The sequence below is a fragment of the Haliotis rubra genome, unplaced genomic scaffold (assembly GCF_003918875.1).
Source record: "Haliotis rubra isolate DU_JTF1 unplaced genomic scaffold, ASM391887v1 Scf1455, whole genome shotgun sequence".
NCBI lineage: Eukaryota > Metazoa > Mollusca > Gastropoda > Lepetellida > Haliotidae > Haliotis > Haliotis rubra.
Genome location: NW_025765398.1, coordinates 20,515 through 42,500, shown reverse-complemented (window position 1 = coordinate 42,500; position 21,986 = coordinate 20,515). Strand labels below are relative to the sequence as shown.

The window sequence follows — 21,986 nt, the reverse complement described above, 5'->3', positions numbered from 1 at the left end:
AACAATAGTAACGCCCCTGTGGATAACGAACAACAATAGTAACGCCCTGTGGATAACCAACAATAGTAACGCCCCTGTGGATAACCAACAATAGTAACACCCTGTGGATAACCAACAATAGTAACGCCCTGTGGATAACCAACAATAGTAACGCCCCTGTGGATAACCAACAATAATAACGTCCCTGTGGATAACCAATAACAATAGTGGAACAACCCTGTGGATAACCAACAATAGTAACGCCCCTGTGGATAACCAACAATAGTAACGCCCCTGTGGATAACCAACAATACGCCCCTGTGGATAACCAACAATAGTAACGTAAGTGGATAACCAACAATAACGCCCATGTGGATAACAAACAACGCCCCAATGTGGATAACCAACAATAGTAACGCCCTGTGGATAACCAACAAACAATAGTAACGCCCCTGTGGATAACCAACAATAGTAACGCCCCTGTGGATAACCAACAATAGTAACGCCCCTGTGGATAACCAACAATAGTAACACCCCTGTGGATAACGAACAATACGCCCCTGTGGATAACCAACAATAGTAACGCCCCTGTGGATAACCAAAATAGTAACAATAGTGGATAACGCCCCCCCTGTGGATAACCAACAATAGTAACGCCCCTGTGGATAACCAACAATAGTAACACCCCTGTGGATAACCAACAATAGTAACGCCCCTGTGGATAACCAACAATAGTAACGCCCCTGTGGATAACCAACAATAGTAACGCCCCTGTGGATAACCAACAATAGTAACGCCCCTGTGGATAACCAACAATAGTAACGCCCTGTGGATAACCAACAATAGTAACGCCCTGTGGATAACCAACAATAGTAACGCCCTGTGGATAACCAACACCCCTGTGGATAAACTAACGCCCCTGTGGATAACCAACAATAGTAACGCCCTGTGGATAACCAACAATAGTAACGCCCCTGTGGATAACCAACAATAGTAACGCCCCTGTGGATAACCAACAATAGTAACGCCCCTGTGGATAACCAACAATAGTAACGCCCCTGTGGATAACCAACAATACATAACCAACAATAACGCCCCTGTGGAAACGCCCCTGTGGATAACCAACAATAGTAACGCCCTGTGGATAACCAACAAACGCCCCTAGTAACGCCCAACAATAGTAACGCCCCTGTGGATAACCAACAATAGTAACGCCCTGTGGATAACCAACAATAGTAACGCCCTGTGGATAACCAACAATAATAACGCCCCTGTGGATAACCAACAATAGTAACGCCCCTGTGGATAACCAACAATAGTAACGCCCTGTGGATAACCAACAATAGTAACGCCCCTGTGGATAACCAACAATAGTAACGCCCTGTGGATAACCAACAATAGTAACGCCCTGTGGATAACCAAAATAGTAACGCCCCTGTGGATAACCAACAATAGTAACACCCCTGTGGATAACCAACAATAGTAACGCCCCTGTGGATAACCAACAATAGTAACGCCCCTGTGGATAACCAACAATAGTAACGCCCTGTGGATAACCAACAATAGTAACGCCTATGTGGATAACCAAGAATAGTAACACCCCTGTGGATAACGAACAATACGCCCCTGTGGATAACCAACAATGTGGATAACCAACAATAGTAACGCCCCTGTGGATAACCAACAATAGTAACGCCCCTGTGATAATAACCAACAATAGTAACGCCCTGTGGATAACCAACAATAGTAACGCCCCTGTGGATAACCAACAATAGTAACGCCCTGTGGATAACCAACAATAGTAACGCCCCTGTGGATAACCAACAATAGTAACGCCCCTGTGGATAACCAACAATAGTAACGCCCCTGTGGATAACCAACAATAGTAACGCCCCTGTGGATAACCAACAATAGTAACGCCCCTGTGGATAACCAACAATAGTAACGCCCCTGTGGATAACCAACAATAGTAACGCCCCTGTGGATAACCAACAATAGTAACGCCCCTGTGGATAACCAACAATAGTAACGCCCCTGTGGATAACCAACAATAGTAACGCCCCTGTGGATAACCAACAATAGTAACGCCCCTGTGGATAACCAACAATAGTAACGCCCCTGTGGATAACCAACAATAGTAACGCCCTGTGGATAACCAACAATAGTAACGCCCCTGTGGATAACCAACAATATAACCAACAATAGTAACGCCCCTGTGGATAACCAACAATAGTAACAATAGTAACGCCCAATGTGGATAACCAACAATAGTAACGCCCCTGTGGATAACCAACAATAGTAACGCCCCTGTGGATAACCAACAATAACGCCCCTGTATACCAACAATAGTAACAACCCTGTGGATAACCAACAATAGTAACGCCCCTGTGGATAACCAACAATAGTAACGCCCCTGTGGATAATAACCAACAATAGTAACGCCCCTGTGGATAACCAACAATAGTAACGCCCCTGTGGATAACCAACAATAGTAACGCCCCTGTGGATAACCAACAATAGTAACGCCCCTGTGGATAACCAACAATAGTAACGCCCCTGTGGATAACCAACAATAGTAACGCCCCTGTGGATAACCAACAATAGTAACGCCCCTGTGGATAACCAACAATAGTAACGCCCCTGTGGATAACCAACAATAGTAACGCCCATGTGGATAACCAACACTAGTAACGCCCCTGTGGATAACCAAAAATAGTAACACCCCTGTGGATAACCAACAATAGTAACACCCCTGTGGATTACCAACAATAGTAACGCCCCTGTGGATAACCAACAATAGTAACGCCCCTGTGGATAACCAACACTAGTAACGCCCCAATGTGGATAACAAACAATAGTAACGCCCCTGTGGATAACCAACACTAGTAACGCCCATGTGGATAACCAACAATAGTAACGCCCTGTGGATAACCAACAATAGTACCGTCCCTGTGGATAACCAACAATAGTAACGCCCCTGTGGATAACCAACAATAGTAACGCCCCTGTGGATAACCAACAATAGTAACGCCCCTGTGGATAACCAACAATAGTAACGCCCCTGTGGATAACCAACAATAGTAACGCCCCTGTGGATAACCAACAATAGTAACGCCCCTGTGGATAACCAACAATAGTAACATAACCAACAATAGTAACGCCCCTGTGGATAACCAACACTATAGTAACGCCCCTGTGGATAACCAAAATAGTAACACCCCCTGTGGATAACCAACAATAGTAACACCCCTGTGGATAACCAACAATAGTAACGCCCCTGTGGATAACCAACAATAGTAACGCCCCTGTGGATAACCAACAATGGAACGCCCCTATACCAACAATAGTAACGCCCCTGTGGATAACCAACAATAGTAACGCCCATGTGGATAACCAACAATAGTAACGCCCCTGTGGATAACCAACAATAGTAACGCCCCTGTGGATAACCAACAATAGTAACGCCCCTGTGGATAACCAACAATAATAACCAACAATATAACGCCCCTGTGGATAACCAACAATAGTAACGCCCCTGTGGATAACCAACAATAGTAACGCCCCTGTGGATAACCAACAATAGTAACGCCCCTGTGGATAACCAACAATAGTAACGCCCCTGTGGATAACCAACAATAGTAACGCCCCTGTGGATAACCAACAATAGTAACGCCCCTGTGGATAACCAACAATAGTAACGCCCCTGTGGATAACCAACAATAGTAACGCCCCCAACAATGTGGATAACAACAATAGTAACACCAATAATAGTAACGCCCTGTGGATAACCAACAATAGTAACGCCCTTGTGGATAACCAACAATAGTAACACCCCTGTGGATAACCAACAATAGTCACGCCCCTGTGGATAACCAACAATAGTAACACCACTGTGGATATTTTTGGTGGCATCTTGTACCCCTTTTGAGTTTACTTTTATTGTTTGCAGATAAAATATATTTTGCATTATTTCCAGGGGAGTAATTTTATCCTGAGGGTTAGTAAGTTGTTGCTGACGGGAAATATTTAACCACGAGATGATTTGATAACTGGTTAATTTCACTCAAGAGTGTATCAGTTCTAAGATCAGGTCACTCTTGGGTGAAATTCTGTAGCAGCGATACGTGATTTTGCTCTCGAGGGTGGCGTTACATTATAGAAGCTTTCCATTCAGGATGAAACAAGTGACCTGGGAACCTTTCGGGGCGGCTGAGTTATGTTTAAACAACACCCCTGCAGCTTCACCAGACATTTAAAACTGGCATCATAATAGTCAACGAGTGGGGAATCGAACCCAGGCCTTCGGTGAGAAACGCTTTAACCACTAGGCTATTCTGTGCCCTTCAAGATGCGAGAGAGGTATCTTTGCTATGTAATTAAACACAACACAAAACAGCATCAAGTTTAGACAGGCTTACGATAGTCGTGATGTTAAGATCCGTTTGTGAAAGTGGATTCAGACAATAGCCTTGGAACGGCAGGTTTTCGTTTAGATTTGGCACACACACGCACATGCACATGCACACGCACACACACACACACACACACACACACACACACACACACACACACACACACACACACACACCAATGAAAGCCGCCATTTTGGTTTCTCTACGATTGATTTTAGCGATCCTAAGTTGGTCATGAGCAACTTAGAGTTTGGATCTTAACTTTACGGTTGACTTGGGTAAGACTAGTTAGCGGAACTGTATGCTGATCGTAACTGCACTCTAAGATGGGATTTTAGGGGTTTACGATTAGCGTAGGCTAAGATCGTTTAGTGGAAGGGCACTGGTTGCTAAAACCCAAGGAATGTATCAAGTAAATTAAGATCTTCTCAACAGGACTGTATATGCATGTTATCTGTTGTCGTTTCTGCTGACATTCCGAAAAGGCTTTTCCTTTCCTTAAGCACCCCTTTCAGGAAGTACTATTTTTGACGACAGCAGGATATGTTGATCGCTAGCTGTATCTTACTTAAACTGCATATGTTACTAGGAGGATGTAACGCAATAGCTGCATGAAATACGACGCCCTCCTTCAATTGTGTACTGTCACCGTCGTGTTGATCCGTGAGACAACAATGACTGCGCAAGTAGACACCACGGAGTGTTGAAGGCAGTGTTGAAGTTGGATGGTCGGCAGTGTTCGGCAGCTGGACTCCCAGATTGTTCTAGGGTTTTGCTCGTGCCAGCACTGAAACATATATAGCAATGTGGAGTCAACAACAACCACCAGAGACAGTCAACTACAACCACCGGAGACTGTCAACCAAAACCGACAAAGACTGTCAACCACAACCACTAGAGACTATCAACCACAACCACCAGAGACTGACAACTACAACCACCAGAGACTGACAACTACAACCACCGGAGACTGTCAACCAAAACCGACAAAGACTGTCAACCACAACCACTAGAGACTATCAACCACAACCACCAGAGACTGACAACTACAACCATCAGAGACTGACAACTACAACCACCAGAGACTGACAACTACAACCACCAGAGACTGTCAACCACAACCACTAGAGACTGTCAACTACAACCACCAGAGACTGTCAACTACAACCACCAGAGACTGTCAACCACAACCACCAGAGACTGTCAACCACAACCACCAGAGACTGTCAACTACAACCACCAGAGACTGTCAACCACAACCACTAGAGACTGTCAACTACAACCACCAGAGACTGTCAACTACAACCACCAGAGACTGTCAACTACAACCACTAGAGACTGTCAACTACAACCACCAGAGACTGTCAACCACAACCACTAGAGACTGTCAACTACAACCACCAGAGACTGTCAACCACAACCACCAGAGACTGTCAACTACAACCACCAGAGACTGTCAACTACAACCACCAGAGACTGTCAACTACAACCACCAGAGACTGTCAACCACAACCACCAGAGACTGTCAACTACAACCACCAGAGACTGTCAACCACATCCACCAGAGACTGTCAACCACAACCACCAGAGACTGTCCACCACAACCACTAGAGACTGTCAACTACAACCACTAGAGACTGTCCACCACAACCACCAGAGACTGTCAACCACATCCACCAGAGACTGTCAACCACATCCACCAGAGACTGTCCACCACAACCACCAGAGACTGACACCTACAACCACCAGAGACTGACAACTACATCCACCAGAGACTGTCAACCACAACCACCAGAGACTGTCAACCACAACCACTAGAGACTGTCAGCCACAACCACTAGAGACTGTCAACTACAACCACCAGAGACTGTCAGCCACAACCACTAGAGACTGTCAACTACAACCACCAGAGACTGTCAACCACAACCACTAGAGACTGTCAACTACAACCACCAGAGACTGTCAACCACAACCACTAGAGACTGTCAGCCACAACCACCAGAGACTGTCCACCACAACCACCAGAGACTGTCAACTACAACCACTAGAGACTGTCAACCACAAACTACAAACACCAATGTCACTCATCTTCAAACAGCATTGAATGTCCGCAAATAACAAAGTTCACCACAAACAGTTGCATACGACTGTCTCACAAACAACAATGAAAGTCCACTGAAATCTGTCACGAGTCACCTCATGTCAGCATGGCGCATGCTCTCTTCTGGCAATCTGGCCTTGACACAAAGATCGCGTCGCTAAATGAGACTTTGAGATCTCGTGAGAGTTCACTTCCGACGATTGTCAGTTTCGTCCTGTTATTGCGGCTGGTCCACCGTTCCCTACTGACACTGCATGCAAACTCTGCTTCCGAGCCATTGCTGCGCGGAGAATGTGTCACGAACTGGTGAACCAGTGCACATCGTGCAAGGGGTTAAAGGTTATTGCGACAGGCAGCATTGCATTGTGTCGATATTCCCTAATTAATGTTTTGCAATGCAGTCGACATACTAATTAGCCGGACAGGAACAACTACACACAGCCATTAAGAGCTACACACAAAAACTTAACTCTACAAAGGTCTATGTACACAAATGCATGCATAAATATATCACCACACACGTCTACATACAGCTTCACATATCCAAGTGAGTGAGTGAGTGAGTGAGTGAGTGAGTGAGTGAGTGAGTGAGTGGTGAGTGAGTGAGTATGGTTTAAGCCGCTTTTAGCAATGTTCCAGCAATACCACGGCGTTAGACCCCAGAGTAAGTGAGTGAGTTCAGTTCTACCCCGCACTCAGCAATATTACAGCTACATGGCGGCGGTGTGTAAACAATCGAGTCTGGACCAGACAATCCAGTGATCAACAGCATGAGCATCGATCTACGCAACTGGGAACCGATGACATGTGTCAACCAAGCCCTGGGATTTGGGGATGGGAGATGGAACTTTACGACAGGTCTGCGGTTGAGAGTTTATGAAGTCGCGTGTTAATTAGGATATTGTGTGGTAGAAGAATGGAGTCCGCGGTAGATAGAATGTACTGGGCACAAGGTGGTCGTATTTGGTCGGTTTGGAGAGTTGACTGAGGTAGGATTCATGGTATAATACACGTAAACGTTTAGGGTCCGTACAATGGCATTGTTGATTTCCAACAACATCAATATTTCACAGGCATGATGACAGGGAGCTGTGTGTAACAGCACACCCCCTGATCCAATAACCAATGACAACACAGCTGGACCAGGAAGAATATCCACGGCGTCACAACCGGAAGTAGCATCACTGACGAGTACTATTGGTTAAAGGCTCGTAATGCGGGACTCGACCACAAGAGCCAGGCTCCGTACCCAAGATCACATCACGGATCAGGAGAATCTGTTGATACACGAACAGCCGCTGCGTATTATTTACTTCTCTGTGTTGCATTAACGGATGTAAACAATCGCGTCTATTCAAGCGCCAAGAACTTCTAATTCGGCATTTACTTATTCACATTGGAAGATACGTCAAAGTGTGTGTTTTCTTGAAACATTTCAACTGTGAGCTACCACTTTGGGAACTGTGGTGTGTAACAGCGGGCTGAGCCCCAGCTTTGTTGTTACCAGGACTTGAAGAGATAAGACAAGCCACGCTCATCAACTCTTGTTCTGATCGCCATGGCTAGATACATGTCGCTTACAACATTAACACTCTGTCTCAGTACTGCTGCAGGTAGGTGTTTTCGTCTCTCTCCGGGCTCGTAATGAGAGTTTGTTTGTTATGTAACGCCGCACTCAGCTATTTGCTGCGGTCTGTAAATAATCGAGTCTGGATCAGACAATCCAGTGATCAACAACTTGAGCATTGATCTCATGACTGAAGGAGTATGGTCTTACGCCTCTTGCAGCAATATTCCAGCAATATTCCAGCAATATCACGGCGGGGGGCACCAAGAATGGGCTTCACACATTGTACCCATGTGGGGAATCGAACCTGGGTCATTAGCGTGACGGGCGGACGCCTTAACCTTTAAGCTACCCCAGCTCGTAATGAGACAAACCGAATTCGATTCCTCGTAGGTTATGATGCGAGATGTGTCGTAAAAATAAAAAATGTGTCTCGGAAATATTGTTACAAGCAGCTAAATTACAAAACCAAGCCCCGATTATAACTTCGCTGGCTGATGTGGTTTAACTTTTTCTCGTGGAACTTAATTGTATCTACTCAGTAGTACTACTACATGTTATTTCACAAACCTTGTCTTCAGCAAACATCGTACTTTACATACATCTAGTTTCACAATCATCATATTTCACCAATGTTACATACATCTAGTTTCATTAAAATCATATTTCATTAATATCGCATTTTACAAAGATCCCGTTTATCAAACATTACATTTTACTAACATCCTTTTAAAAGTTACCGCATTTCACCACATCTTGTTTCACACACATCCTGTTTACCCAATATCTTATTTCATAAACATATTTCACAAACGCTACATATCTGGTGGTCCCACGGGCAGTATGTCTTCTACCAGTTAGGTTAATGTTTCGAGGGGCGGTGGGGTAGTCCAGTGGTTAAAGCGTTCGCCCGTCACAATGTGTGAAGCCCATTTCTGGTCTCCCCCGCCCCTATACAGCTGGAATATTGCTAAAAGCGGCGTAAAACCAAACTCACTCACTCACTAATGTCTCGGAACGTCTCTCACAGAACAGAACAGAACTTTTATTACACTCAGCCCGGGATACCCGGCATGCGAGGTACAAAAATACAGTGGAGAATACAAGAGATGGCGGGATGGTTTACAAGGAAGACAGTACAGTTCTCATGATAGTATTACAGAATATACGTAGTGTTTCTAAAACACTAATTCGTTTACAGTAAAACAATTCCTTAAATTTTAACAAATTCGTTTTTTTAACATAATGGTTTGGGCTAAAAGTTTTCCGATGATGTTTGAAGAAAGGGCAGAGAAAAATGTAATGAAATTCATCTCCAACATCACACGTGTCGCAAAGGTTACACGGTCTTTTTCGGGTGGAATTTTGTGCCACGAACCTACTTCTGTAGGTAAACGATGGCAAGAAGTTCTAAACATGAGAAATTTAAGAGCCAAGGAGAAAGGGATATAATATATGAAGCATTTTTCAAGGACAAGTTCAGTGTCGAACACCTGGTATGTTATGAACGGTTCTTGATCTTGGGATTTGGTAAATCCATTTGTGTTCAGGGGGACAAGTTGTCTTAGGAGCAAGAATCTCTTTGAATCCCATTGGCTCGCTGGAAACCTATGATGTGAGAGATCAAAACCAACTCCTAGGTTTTAATTGAAACGGTAAGGTCCCAACAGAGGGAAATTGGGGAGACGGCCCATAGCCTAGTAAGCGAAGTGTTGCACATCGGCCCAATATATTAGAAGTTTTCAATAAAGCGATATCTTACAGTCGTCTTCGGGAATAGAAAAACAAAGTTATATCAATCTTCAAAACTTGTACACGTATAATAATTCATAGTCAAGGGCTATTCCTCAGAAAATCCCCGGGCATTCTGTTGAAACTCCCCGGGATTTCCTGGAAATTGCCTGCAAAACTGCCCGTAGAGGTTTACTCGGTAAGAGGAAAACCTGGCAAGACAATAGAGTGACGTCTCTGGAGGTGTATAAACTTGGGTTTGAATCCTGTTGCATCCTGAATATTTCCGTAGGTTTTCCAGCACCATAGTGGCAATCCTAAACCTAGTACACCGCAGTACACCTAATACACCACAATGCAAAAGTGCTCCACAGTTCACCTGGTACACCACGCTGCACCTCCTACCCCGCACTCCAGCTAGTTCGCCAATCCTTAGAGTTTAAACAGAGGCTGTCCAGTCAGCCTCATCTGATAATTCACCCTGTGTTGTATTCCCGTCCGTGATTACTTATCCACCCGTTTCTCTTCCCAGCTTGTCCAGGGATTGTCAACTATACCACCAGCCAGACAATCAGCTCTCACGACTACCCCAAGCCCTACCCACAAGGTGTCACCTGTACCTGGGTGTGGCGGGCCGACTCTGGACTCTGGGGTGTCAACTTCACCGATGTGGACCTCAATGGGGATAATGACGGCCTCACCATCGATTTAGGAAGGAATCTCAATAGGTAATTTCCAAAGTAGAGAAAATATTAAGTATTTCACCATGGAATATTCCAATAAAAAATGCGTTACGAGTGAGTGTCGACAAGATCGGTGGTTCATCTCGGTGACCTTACTACATGGATGTCGTCATGCTTACAATACTTGCTAATGCCTTCTGATAACAGCTTTTTAGGGTTTTTTACATGCCTAGTATTTAGGGCTGCGCAATATAACCGGTTTACCGGTATTTACCGGTTCAGACATAAAAACGATACGTATTGCGATACGCTGATCGAAAACCGGTATTTTGACATGCATTCGGAAAACTTCGTAACACTCGGAAATCTTCGGATATTTCCGTTTTTTTATTTGTTCTTTTCCCTGTTTCATTAGTGCCAAATGTTACTTACATTTTTATTTTGTCATGATTAAAAGTTTTTATAAAAGGTTAATCAATCATAATGATTTTGTTGTGTTATTGTTTTATAATCAAGCATTAACTCGATTATAAGTAGTTTTTGTTAAAAAAATAATCCTTGCAATAAATTGCAATACATATCGCAATATATGCTTCCGCATCGCAATATATCGCAATATGAAAATTCTCTGCAATACCCACCCCTACTAGTATAGTTTGGTTGGTTGGTTGGTTGTCAGTTGGCATCGAGCTAGCGCTACCTGTAGGGCAGAAAGATGCCTCGCAAACACCCCGTGTCATTACTGAGTTCCAACAGTGCTTTGATAAAGATTTCGTCCTTATTTTGCCTTTTACGATGAAATCTATTCCGGTGGATAATCGAGACTGGGTATTGTCTGGCGTTGAAGTTTTATATTTTCTGTGTTCATGTAACATCACTGTTTTTTCTAACACGGGGCGGTTGGGTAGCCTAGTGCTTAAAGCTTTTGCTCGTCACGTCGAAGACGCGGGTTCGATTCCCCATATGAGTACAATGTGTGAAGCCCATTTCTGGTGTTCCCAGCCATGATATTGCTGGAATATTGCTAAAAGCGGCGTAAAACCAGAGTCACTCACTCACTTTTTATGACATCACTCAACTTGTGTATTGGAGTAGGCTTCATAACATTACAGAATTTCTTTATTGGTTGGACGCCCAAACGCCTCCATCCTTACAAATCAGGCTGAATTTTCTCTCAGGTGAAATTCCTCTCTATAAAATAAACTTGGAATATTAAAAAAATACTTTCAGCCAATGATGTTTAGTCTCTTTGCATTTCGGCGATTCCAAAGGACCAATGGACATAGCTGTAGCAAATCAGGAGCCGTGTGACTATGTAGGTAATCCAAAATAACTGTCCCGCTTTAATGCTCAAAACAAGTTTTCTATAAATCATTCTATCATCATTCAAAATGGCGCCGTTGACATGCGAGTGCATTCGCAACTAATTTAGTCGTGTCATTCCGGCAAGCCGGATGGCTTCGTGTAAGTCACGAAAAGAAGCGAGTAGTTATGAATGATGCGAGAGATCGAATCAGAAGTTTGATGCCTTATATTGGCAAATATTAACCCCTGAATATTTTGATAGCGAAAATGGAGCGCACTTGTAGGTATACGTACAAAGAATTCATTCATACAACTTTTTTGTGCGCAATAATCGTAACGGGTGCGCGAAAGTGAGAAAGGGATTTCCTCCATAGCGGCCTATCTTTGGCATGGCAAAGACCTTTGATATGAAATGTCATATACTGCATAGACGGATCCATTTTTGTCCTGATAGTTTATTAAATGACCATTGAAACTCTCGTGGAAACCGGTGAAAATGAACTGTGCACCCCCCTACCCCCGCCCCCTTTCTATGTCTAATCGAAGCAAGTCTCTAATAAACGGGGGTATGGTCATCGTGATGCTCTTGAAATCCGCTTCAACCCCCAAATCATCTCACGTCCGTCTCACTAAATTTCTTAATTTACTCACGTGCCTCCAACGTTGCCTTTAAAAGACTGAATTTCTGCACTGAATTTCTTAATTACATGACGCTTCATAACATTTCTGAATTTCTTTATGTATTGTGTTTCATAACATTACTGAATTTCGTTATTCTATAACGTTTCATAACATTACTGAATTTCGTTATTCTCTAACGTTTCATAACATTACTGAATTTCGTTATTCTATAATGTTTCATAACATAACCGATATTCTGAATTGCATAACATTTCATAACATTACTGAAATTCTGCATTGCATCACGTTTCATGACAGGACAGATTTTATTTATTACATAACGTGTTAGTTCCGTTATAAATATCTTGACACAGATCCTGCTTTCGTACGTTCCCATGCTTGGGAGTCGCGGACAGCTGGTAACGGGGCGATAACTGCGGAGTAAGACACTTCCGTGATGACGTCACACAGCCATGACCCAGTATCCGTATTAATGGCGGTAGCTTTTCACTAAAAGCGGTCAAGAGCCTTGTGGTTGATGTAAAACTTACTGTCATCCACCGACTTCTCTTTTATGATCTTCCCGTGAAGATCCGGGTTAGAACTCATCTTCAGTAGCCCATGATTGTCGTAAGAGGCGACTAACGGGATCGGGTGGTCAGGCTCGCTGGCTTGGTTGACACATGTCATCGGTTCCCAATTGCACAAATCGATGCTGATGCTTGTTGATCACTGGATTGTCTGGTCCAGACTCGATTATTTACAGACCGCCGCCACATAGCTGGAATATTGCTGAGTGCGGTGTAAAAACTCACTCACTCTTGGTAGATGTCCCTTTAACCCTAGTAGTAGTAGAGGGCCCATCCTCCTGGGCCGTGTTCGAATCCGGATTCGACCCTTAATGGATCCTTGGTTTAAAACACGACTAGCTGTGTCAGGCTTGAGTATTACTGCCGATTTGAACAGTATTGCGGATTCAGACATTGACTACTACCGGGTCCCCACGAAACACGGATCATAACGGGGTGGATCTGAAATTCAAATATTTTTCATCTGAATATGATCCAAGACACTGTCTCTCCAGAAGACATTGTTACCATATTTAAAATAGCCTAAGGATGAACAGTGTGGGTGAGCGACTGATGGAACCATTCTGGCTCGGTGGGATCTAGTTCGTATCCCGACTTCCCCTGATTGTGTTTGTCGGTTTGTCGGTACATACGAATGCTCGTTCGTTCTTGGGGGTATCCTAGTGGTTAAGGCGTTCGCTCATCACATCGATGAACCGGGTTCGATTACCCACAAGGGGACAATGTGTGAAGTCAATCTCTGGTGTCTCCCGCCGTGTTACAGTTGGAATATTGCTACAAGCGGCGTAAAAGTAAACTCACTCACTCACTCACCTTCATGGAAAACGTCTGAGACATAACCTTGTCTTTTCATCCCACTTCAAGCTTACGCGCCCCGGTTAAAATAAAATCGACGTTAAACCGAACTCACTCACTCAGTCAAAGCCTGCAGTTGTTTACGCATTACTACAGTTCCTGCTGTAGTCAAATATCGTCGCCTACTCTCCCTGTCAGAGATCGGCTGGAGAAACTTGAGACGCGGAACTGCAACAAAACGCGGAAGCACTTGTACATTTCTTTGAGTGGCATTTTAGAACTTGGGAAGTAAAATAATGACAATTATATGGATATCAGCTTTCTGTATTTTGTGAGTACAACGTTTCGGTATTGATTCTTTGGGACATACCTGCTAGACAACGATACAAGAATCTGTACCGAAACGTCGCAAAAATATAAATATATATTTGCATAGGTACCTCGAGCGATGTGATATCAAACGAGAAAATTCGTAAAATCCTATGTCAATTTCTTAATCTTATCCTCCTCCTCCTCCTCCTCCTCATCATCATCATTATCATCATCATTATCCATTTTTATTCCATCATTGAATAGTACCTTAGTGAATGAGTGAGTGAGTTTAGTTTTACGCTGCACTCATCAATATTCCAGCTATATGGCGGCTGTCGGTAAATAATCCAGTCTTGACCAGACAATCCAGTGATCAACAACATGAGCATCGATCTACACAATTGAGATACGATGACATGTGTCAACCAAGTCCCAAGGCTGTCCACCCAATCCTGTTAGTCGCTCTTACGACAAGCACGGGTTTAAGAAGATCAATTCTAATCCGGATCTTCACGGGTCGAATAATGCCTTGAATTTGGCGGCTATGTGAATGAGAAAAATTATGTAGCAATATTCCAGCAATACCGCGGCAGAATAACAAAGTATGTTTTTCACTCATCCAATACCGGTAGGGAGGCGTTACTGGTAGACTGCCCTCTGTTTGACGCTGGTACAATATATTGGAATCCCTCTGACGTCCTGGTGTGTTTCTATTTTAGTCTTTACGTCCATGGGCCACACAACATTATCTACAGCCCGGGGCCCAGTCTGAAGATTACCTTCACTTCCGGGATCTCTACCACTAGGGGGCGCGGCTTCCGCATAAATGTTCTCTACGGCAAGAACAAACGTAAGTTATATATATCAGCAAGGGGACATAACTCATTCTTTTATTCTTTTAATTTCCAATAGAAGTAAATACATTCATTTATCTCATTTACATTGACATATTGCAGATTATCAATGTGAAAGCTGAACCTTTATCCTAGTTTCGGAAAACTAATGCAAACTAATACCTCTCTGCAGTGTATGGTGTTTAGTTACATCACTTCCGGTTTAGCTGCACCGTTTATAATGCTTATGATGAAGACAGGAACCTGTCGTGCTGCATTTATTTAGATGATTTAAATCTAGGGCATTATGTTGTGTACATCAAGACTTAACGATTTCCTTTTTCTTCTTCAGATGACCTTGACCGCCAGTTTCGGCGTGCCCCAATTCCGCCCCCCACAACAGGGTCACAAGGTACATATGTGGTATTTCCCGATGTTAGTTCTTTTGTACATATCGCCATACGTTTTCTTGTTATTGAAATTGGGATAAGTGAATTCTGTTTAAATTAATTGAAGAAATATTTAATTTAAGTTGTACCACGACCCGAAAATAAAGTCGCTGTTCTGAAAAGAATTGGTAATAGGTATGAAATAATGGATACTGCAGTATCTGAAACTAAACTGAAGATTCCACGAATCTTCTTTAGATTGTTCTGGAATTATGGCACGTTTAAGCCAACAGTTGTGTATGTACATCATGGATCACACCCATGATGATGCGGGTTAGAATGAACCTTCAGTAACCCATGCTTGTCGATCATAAAAGGCGACTAACGAGATCGGGTGGTCAGGCTCGCTGGCTAGGCTGACACATGTCATCGGTTCCAAATTGCTAAGATCGATGCTCATGCTGTTGATCACTGTATAGTCTGGTCCAGACTCGATTATGTACAGATCGCTGTCATATAGCTGGAATATTGCTGGAATATTGCTGAGTGTGGCTTTAAACAACAAGCAAACAATGCCTCAGAGTCAAATAATAATCCATGATATATAGGTACACGTTATTTCTCATAGGTCCGTCGTTTATATGTTTTCATTTTGAATATTAATGTCTCTCATTATGTATAGGACATTCAAAAAGGAAGTCAAATTCGTTTTCCACATGTAATATAATTGAAAATGTATAATGTTGTCTTGGTGGGGTAGCCTAGAGGTTAAAGGATTCGCTCGTCCACCTGAAGACCGGAGTTCGACTTCCAATATGTGTACACAATTTGAAGACAATTTCACCCTTGCTTATGTTACTGAAATAGAATTAGTAGAGTAAAGCCTCACTCACTCACTCACGATTTTTCTTCAGATCCGGCCTCCTTCATGCCCCTGCTGCTGGCTATAGCAATGGGAACTCTGTTTCTGTTCGTCTCTGTCTTCATCTGGGTAGCTTGTCGACGTCATCGACGACAACGTCAAATACGTCAGCAACAGGAAGTCTCGCTCAGCGTCAACGTACACGGTATTCGCCGAGATTCCGGCGTCAAGTACACACGGAAGGCCTCTACCAATTCTCAGTTAGATGACGCGCCTTCCGCCAAGAAAACAAACAAAGTCGTGAGAACAAATAGCAACCGATCGTGGGCGGTCCGAGCGGAGTTGACGTCAACGACTACAACAGCACCCAGTAATAGTGACGGCCACCCCCGTACCGTGCATAATCTGTACACTCCAATGGAAAAACTGGAAATGCTTAAAGCTAAACAGATGCGTGAAGGTCAAGGTCAAACTAAGGTTGAGAATCAGACCCTGCCACGCGACAGAGTAGGAACGCTGGAGAGAGTGCCGGAGAACACTTTAATGATGAAAATACCCACGTCAGGATTCGAACCCGACCAGGACGATGGTTACCTTGGTCCATCTGTCGCACCCAAAGTAACCACTTCATATCTGCATTGCCCCGTCACTCTCAGTCCTGATCTCAACAACGCCAGGTTTGGTTCAGTTTCTTCAACTGGAAGCTGCGACGGCGGCTACCACAACTTCACCGTCGTCGGCCGTGTAGACCTGGTGTAAACTGTATCTCTACGTGGCTAAGAAAAGCCACCTATCCGTCGAAATGGTTTCTCTTCACGGCCATCCAGATCATCTTGGCTCATTTCGGAGTATTTCCGTAACTGCACGATTAGTTCTGAATGCAACAGGATTTGGACAGGGTTTATCACACCATGGTGTGCGTGTGTATTTTAATCTTATAAAACTGGATTGCACACAATGTAATCGTGACACTGGCCATTAAAACGCCCTTGAAATGCGTCTGATGTCGCCAAGCCAAGGAGTATACCTGGATACGGTAATGGTCAATGTGACGAAATGACGGGAAGCCGCAGTGACGAAGTGACGGGGATGTCTTCTCATATGAAGGCAATAGGCTAAACTACGGCTCCACGTTACCTGGAGGTCAGTACCAAAAGGCTGTCGCTTTAGGGCAGAAACCGTACCATCGCTGGTGAAGTTGCATCTTGGTAAAGAGGACTACAAGTGTCCACAACGTTCAGGACCATGGCATATACTGTTATATCCAATCCGCGGTGTTATAATTGATCGTAAAGTTACCGTTATCTATGTTGAAGGTACCGTTATACTGACAGTGACAAGACGGATGTGTGTGTTTGACGAGGACCTTAAAGGCTGAATAGCAGGTGTTAAATTGTAAATGTACATCAGTATGCCATTCCCTGTGTAATTACTCTTGGATCATTTACCTGTATGATACTTCTTTGTTTCCTTGCTGATAAACTCGACATTCAGCAACATTCAGCAACACCTGGTCCAGTCAATCCAGTGATTGAAATCGTAAGCATAGATCTCCATGGGGATAAGACAACATTCATGAGCCAAGTCAGAAAAGCCCACCGCTTATCCCGTTACGCGCCTGTTACGACAAGTCTAGTTGGTGAAGACCCGGATCTCCACGGACCTGCCTCCACCTACAAACTCTGGTGTGATATCATTGGATGATGGGTCATATGTTTCCCTATGCATTATGTTCGCCAAGGAACAATCGGAGTGGATGTGCTGTGTGTTCACACACGGTTTGAAGTTGAAATCAGTGAAATCCCCGAAAATATTGCTTCAATTATTTAAATTCTCAAGAGAACTCTCAAGCACTCGATCGTCACGCCGAATACCCGGGTTCGATTCCCCACATGGGTACAATGTGTGAAGCCCATTTCTGGCGTCCGCCCTTGCTAAAAGCGGCGTAAAACTAAGCTTATTAAAAGCTGAAATTGTCTCATGTCATTTGTGGTTCTTTGCTTGGTCTGTTTACATGTTTATTGTTCATTATAACTTGTTTATTATTAATCATTGATATGTGAATAAATTTTGAGTCTATTTTTCCAAAATTTCGTCCCCGTTTTCATTGGTTCTCACTTTTCGGTTCTCACTTTTCGAAATATATTCGGTCACAGAAACAATTCCTGCCAGTGACTGTGGTATTACAGATAGACATCGACCGTTACTCAAAGGCAGGAATACCTGAAGTAACATGTGACTTGAGTTCTGGATGGTAATATGAGTGGTCCAGCATTATAAATCAATCTCCCTCTCTTCATCTCTTGATCTCTCCTCCGATCTCTTTCTCGCCATAGCTCGCTGGGCCAGACCCAGATTCGATTTTACATACGGTTACAATGTGTGATGCCCATTTATGGCACATCACGTCGTGATATTGATGGAATGGTACTAATAATCCCCCCAAACAGAGATTGAAATACCATATAATAACACTGATAAAACACATGACACGTGAAAAAATATAGCGTTTATTGTTAAATGGCGGACTCTGAGTGACTGACAGCCTCCGTGAACACTACCAACAACAAGACTCTGGTTGAATGTACAAAACCACAGTCCATATTGGCCATCGGGCCATGCCTTCTGCGCATGAGCAGTTTACAGCAAGGCCGTCATAGAGTGTAGCAAGGGAGGAGGTCAAATACCCGGGGAGCCAAAACAGGCGCAGCTAGAGATTTTTAGCAAGGACCATATATGGGTGAATGGAATGAATGAATTATTAATCAACATAACCAAAGAACGTTGATAGCACAAACAGACAAAGACTATAAGATGATGTCACAGTAATCTCAGGATTGGAATATGTGTTAAGTTTATGTAGGCTACTATCATCCAGTGATGTACTGCAGCTGGTGATAAAGATTATCTAAATATATCAAGCGTCGCTGCAGCATTTGAAAAAGCGGAAGTGAATTTGTGATTTGGCAATTTCCGTAAACTAACCGTGTAATTTTTTTGGAAGGTTCAAATAACTTAGTCACAGTTTTAAGCTGAGTACACCTGATCACCTGTGTGTATTGAAGTCGAGTACACCCACATTAATCCAACATCCCACATCCACCTTATAGCCTCATCTTTGACAGATACACATCTGGGGCCGTGTATGAATTTTGCCACGGCGTCGCCTGATCAAATGACAGTAAGTTGTCCTCTAGTTACAAATAAACAACGTCAGTAGCTGTATAACTTCAATGTTTGCACTAGTTTCCTATGGTACCTAAAAATACACTATAAGGACAGATGTTTAGCACATCCGGTTCTGGACTTCCGGTTACTCCGGGGCACCTAATGAGTTCAATTTACTAAAAACACAATGCCAATAAATAAATAGAAAGAAACAGTTGATTGGGACAAATGTATCACATTTGAATAATATGTTCAAGTTATTTTTGTTTCTTTTTCTCTTCCTCTTTCTTCTTCGCCTCCTCTCTGACTTTCATTTTGTTGTGTATAATTTGGAGCTCAGTTTCTGCTTTCGCGTTCCACTCGTCAGGGATCCAGGGACCTGTCCAACATTAGCTCAACCAGCTCTCTCAGATCCATGGGTTCAACATCCGGCCGGAACCGGAAGAGTGGGCGGCCATTGTGGTCAATGAGAAACTTCTCGAAGTTCCATGAAATGTCGTTCACCTTGATAGGATCCCAAAATGACTCGCTTCTGTCGTAAGAAGCGTCCAGAGGAACAGGACAAGAATCCTGAAACAAAATTAAGGTGTTGATGAGAAGTAAAGGTGAAGTCGGACGAAATTATTACAGACTACCATTAAATGTCGACATACCCCGAGGTGTTCAGAACTGTGATGTAATGTGATATCCTCGCGTAACCCATTGTACGACTTTGAGGCCATTCACCTTCAGGTCCCTGTATACTGTCTGTTGAGTATATCAATGTGGACTCACCTTCAGGTATCTGTAGATTGTCTGTTGAGTATATCAATGTGGACTCACCTTCAGGTATCTGTATGCTGTCTGTTGAGTATATCAATGTGGACTCACCTTCAGGTATCTGTAGATTGTTTGTTGAGTATATCAATGTGGACTCACCTTCAGGTATCTGTAGATTGTCTGTTGAGTATATCAATGTGGACTCACCTTCAGGTCCCTGTAGATTGTCTGTTGAGTATATCAATGTGGACTCACCTTCAGGTATCTGTGGACTGTCTGTTGAGTACATCAATGTGGACTCACCTTCAGGTATCTGTAGAGGGGCTGTTCGTCCTCGCCATTGACGTGAATCTTCATGTGTAGTGTGAAGTGAGGCGTGTAGTTCATGCCGGGGCGGACATACCGGAGTCCAGCTAGTAACTCAGTCTTGTTGGCGCCTGGTTCCTGGTGTGCGAACTGGTCACAGGGGAAGCCCACGATAGAGAAAGATGACTCCATGAAATTATCAGCTAGTACATTCAACTGCCAGTACTGAGGGGTAAACTCTGTGGACATTGAAGTGAGTGAGTGAGTCAGTTTACTTTTGCGCTGCTTTTAGCAATATCTAGCAATAACTTTCCATGTTTAATGTCAGTCATGGTTGATCATTAACGTAATGTTACAAAACCTTGAAAGTATGAAAGTTTACCCATCAAGTCCTTTCTCATAAAAATCAGTTGAGTCTGGTATGCAATATCTTAATCCAATTCTTGACGTAAATTTAATACTTCTGGACTTTGGGGACTTAGAAACATATCGGTAATAGCCATATGGCTTAAACTGCTAAAAGCTATATTTCTATCTCGAGTATCAATGGTTTTGGAAACATTTTTGAAAATTATCAGATATAATAGTTGAAAAATGTATTTAAAATAAAATTGATGTTATTGATAATTTTGAAAGAAAATGGCCAGCACAGTTATAAATAGTTACGAGTGCAATGGAAGAAAGCCTCCTGTTCTTACACTGAATGAGTGAGTGAGTGAAGGTTCACTGCGCTTTTAGCAACTTTTTAGCATAACACGGCAGGGGACACCAGAAATGGGCTTCACACACTGTCCATGTGGAGAATCGAACCCATGTGACCTGCGAACGCTTTAACCATGAGGCCACCACACCGCCCCTCTTACTCTGGATATCATTTAAATGCGTTGTATGTATGCCTACCGGATTTTATAGAAATATATTAATAAGATAAATAATACCATCAGCCATATGTTACAACACTTGTTATTATGCCGAGTGACAATACATTGTTGTATACAGTAGCTAAATTGTATACAGGTAATAAACAGGTAACCCAGGGCATTGGAGCATGTACTGTAGGCAGCTGTATCTCGAGCCTTCCGGTAATTAGATTGAATGGTTTAATATGTGCATGTTTGGGTTTTTGGGTTTTTAGTCGGACAGTTATTGAACAATTGTGGATGTGAATTATATCATCAAAATGCTGACCAAGACTTTTTGTAATGCACAGCTGCATATTTGAGTTACAGACATGTGACATTGATGACGATTACTTACATATTGCTATATGAAGGTTCTCTCTAGTTCTCAGTGACTACATCTAGTCAGGTGTGCAGTATTTACTATACACAGGTAGACAGACACACATCTGTCTGGTGGGCAGTATTAACTATACACAGGTAGACAGACACAAGTCAGGTGGGCAGTATTTACTATACACAGGTAGACAGACACAAGTCAGGTGTGCAGTATTTACTATACACAGGTAGACAGACACAAGTCTGGTGAGCAGTATTTACTATACACAGGTAGACAGACACAAGTCAGGTGGGCAGTATTTACTATACACAGGTAGACAGACACAAGTCAGGTG

General features: G+C 43.2%; 2 protein-coding genes across 2 annotated transcripts; one reads left to right on the top strand and one right to left on the bottom strand.

The window, feature by feature from the left end:
- Nucleotides 1-7,707: 7,707 nt before the first annotated feature.
- On the top strand, nucleotides 7,708-18,270 carry LOC124269551. The gene is made up of 5 exons (XM_046704582.1): nucleotides 7,708-8,105; nucleotides 10,323-10,518; nucleotides 14,816-14,946; nucleotides 15,282-15,341; nucleotides 16,233-18,270. Exons 1-5 carry the CDS (start codon nucleotides 8,051-8,053, stop codon nucleotides 16,937-16,939), a joined length of 1,149 nt encoding a protein of 382 aa, XP_046560538.1. The 5' UTR covers nucleotides 7,708-8,050; the 3' UTR covers nucleotides 16,940-18,270.
- Nucleotides 18,271-18,677: 407 nt separating this feature from the next.
- LOC124269550 (epididymal secretory glutathione peroxidase-like) lies at nucleotides 18,678-20,678 on the bottom strand. The gene is made up of 2 exons (XM_046704580.1): nucleotides 20,411-20,678; nucleotides 18,678-19,918 (listed from the first exon to the last, which is right to left on the bottom strand). The coding sequence occupies exons 1-2, from the start codon at nucleotides 20,660-20,662 to the stop codon at nucleotides 19,712-19,714; spliced, it is 459 nt and encodes a 152-aa protein (XP_046560536.1). The 5' UTR covers nucleotides 20,663-20,678; the 3' UTR covers nucleotides 18,678-19,711.
- Between the last annotated feature and the right edge of the window lie 1,308 nt (nucleotides 20,679-21,986).

Coding starts and splice junctions, on each gene's coding strand:
- LOC124269550 (XM_046704580.1), bottom strand. CDS start 20,662: ATGTCCACAGAGTTTACCCCTCAGTACTGGCAGTTGAATGTACTAGCT. Junction 19,919..20,410: donor CCCTCTACAGATACCTGAAG/GTGAGTCCACAT, acceptor ATTTTGTTTCAG/GATTCTTGTCCTGTTCCTCT.
- LOC124269551 (XM_046704582.1), top strand. CDS start 8,051: ATGGCTAGATACATGTCGCTTACAACATTAACACTCTGTCTCAGTACT. Junction 10,519..14,815: donor TTAGGAAGGAATCTCAATAG/GTAATTTCCAAA, acceptor TTTCTATTTTAG/TCTTTACGTCCATGGGCCAC. Junction 15,342..16,232: donor CCCCACAACAGGGTCACAAG/GTACATATGTGG, acceptor ATTTTTCTTCAG/ATCCGGCCTCCTTCATGCCC.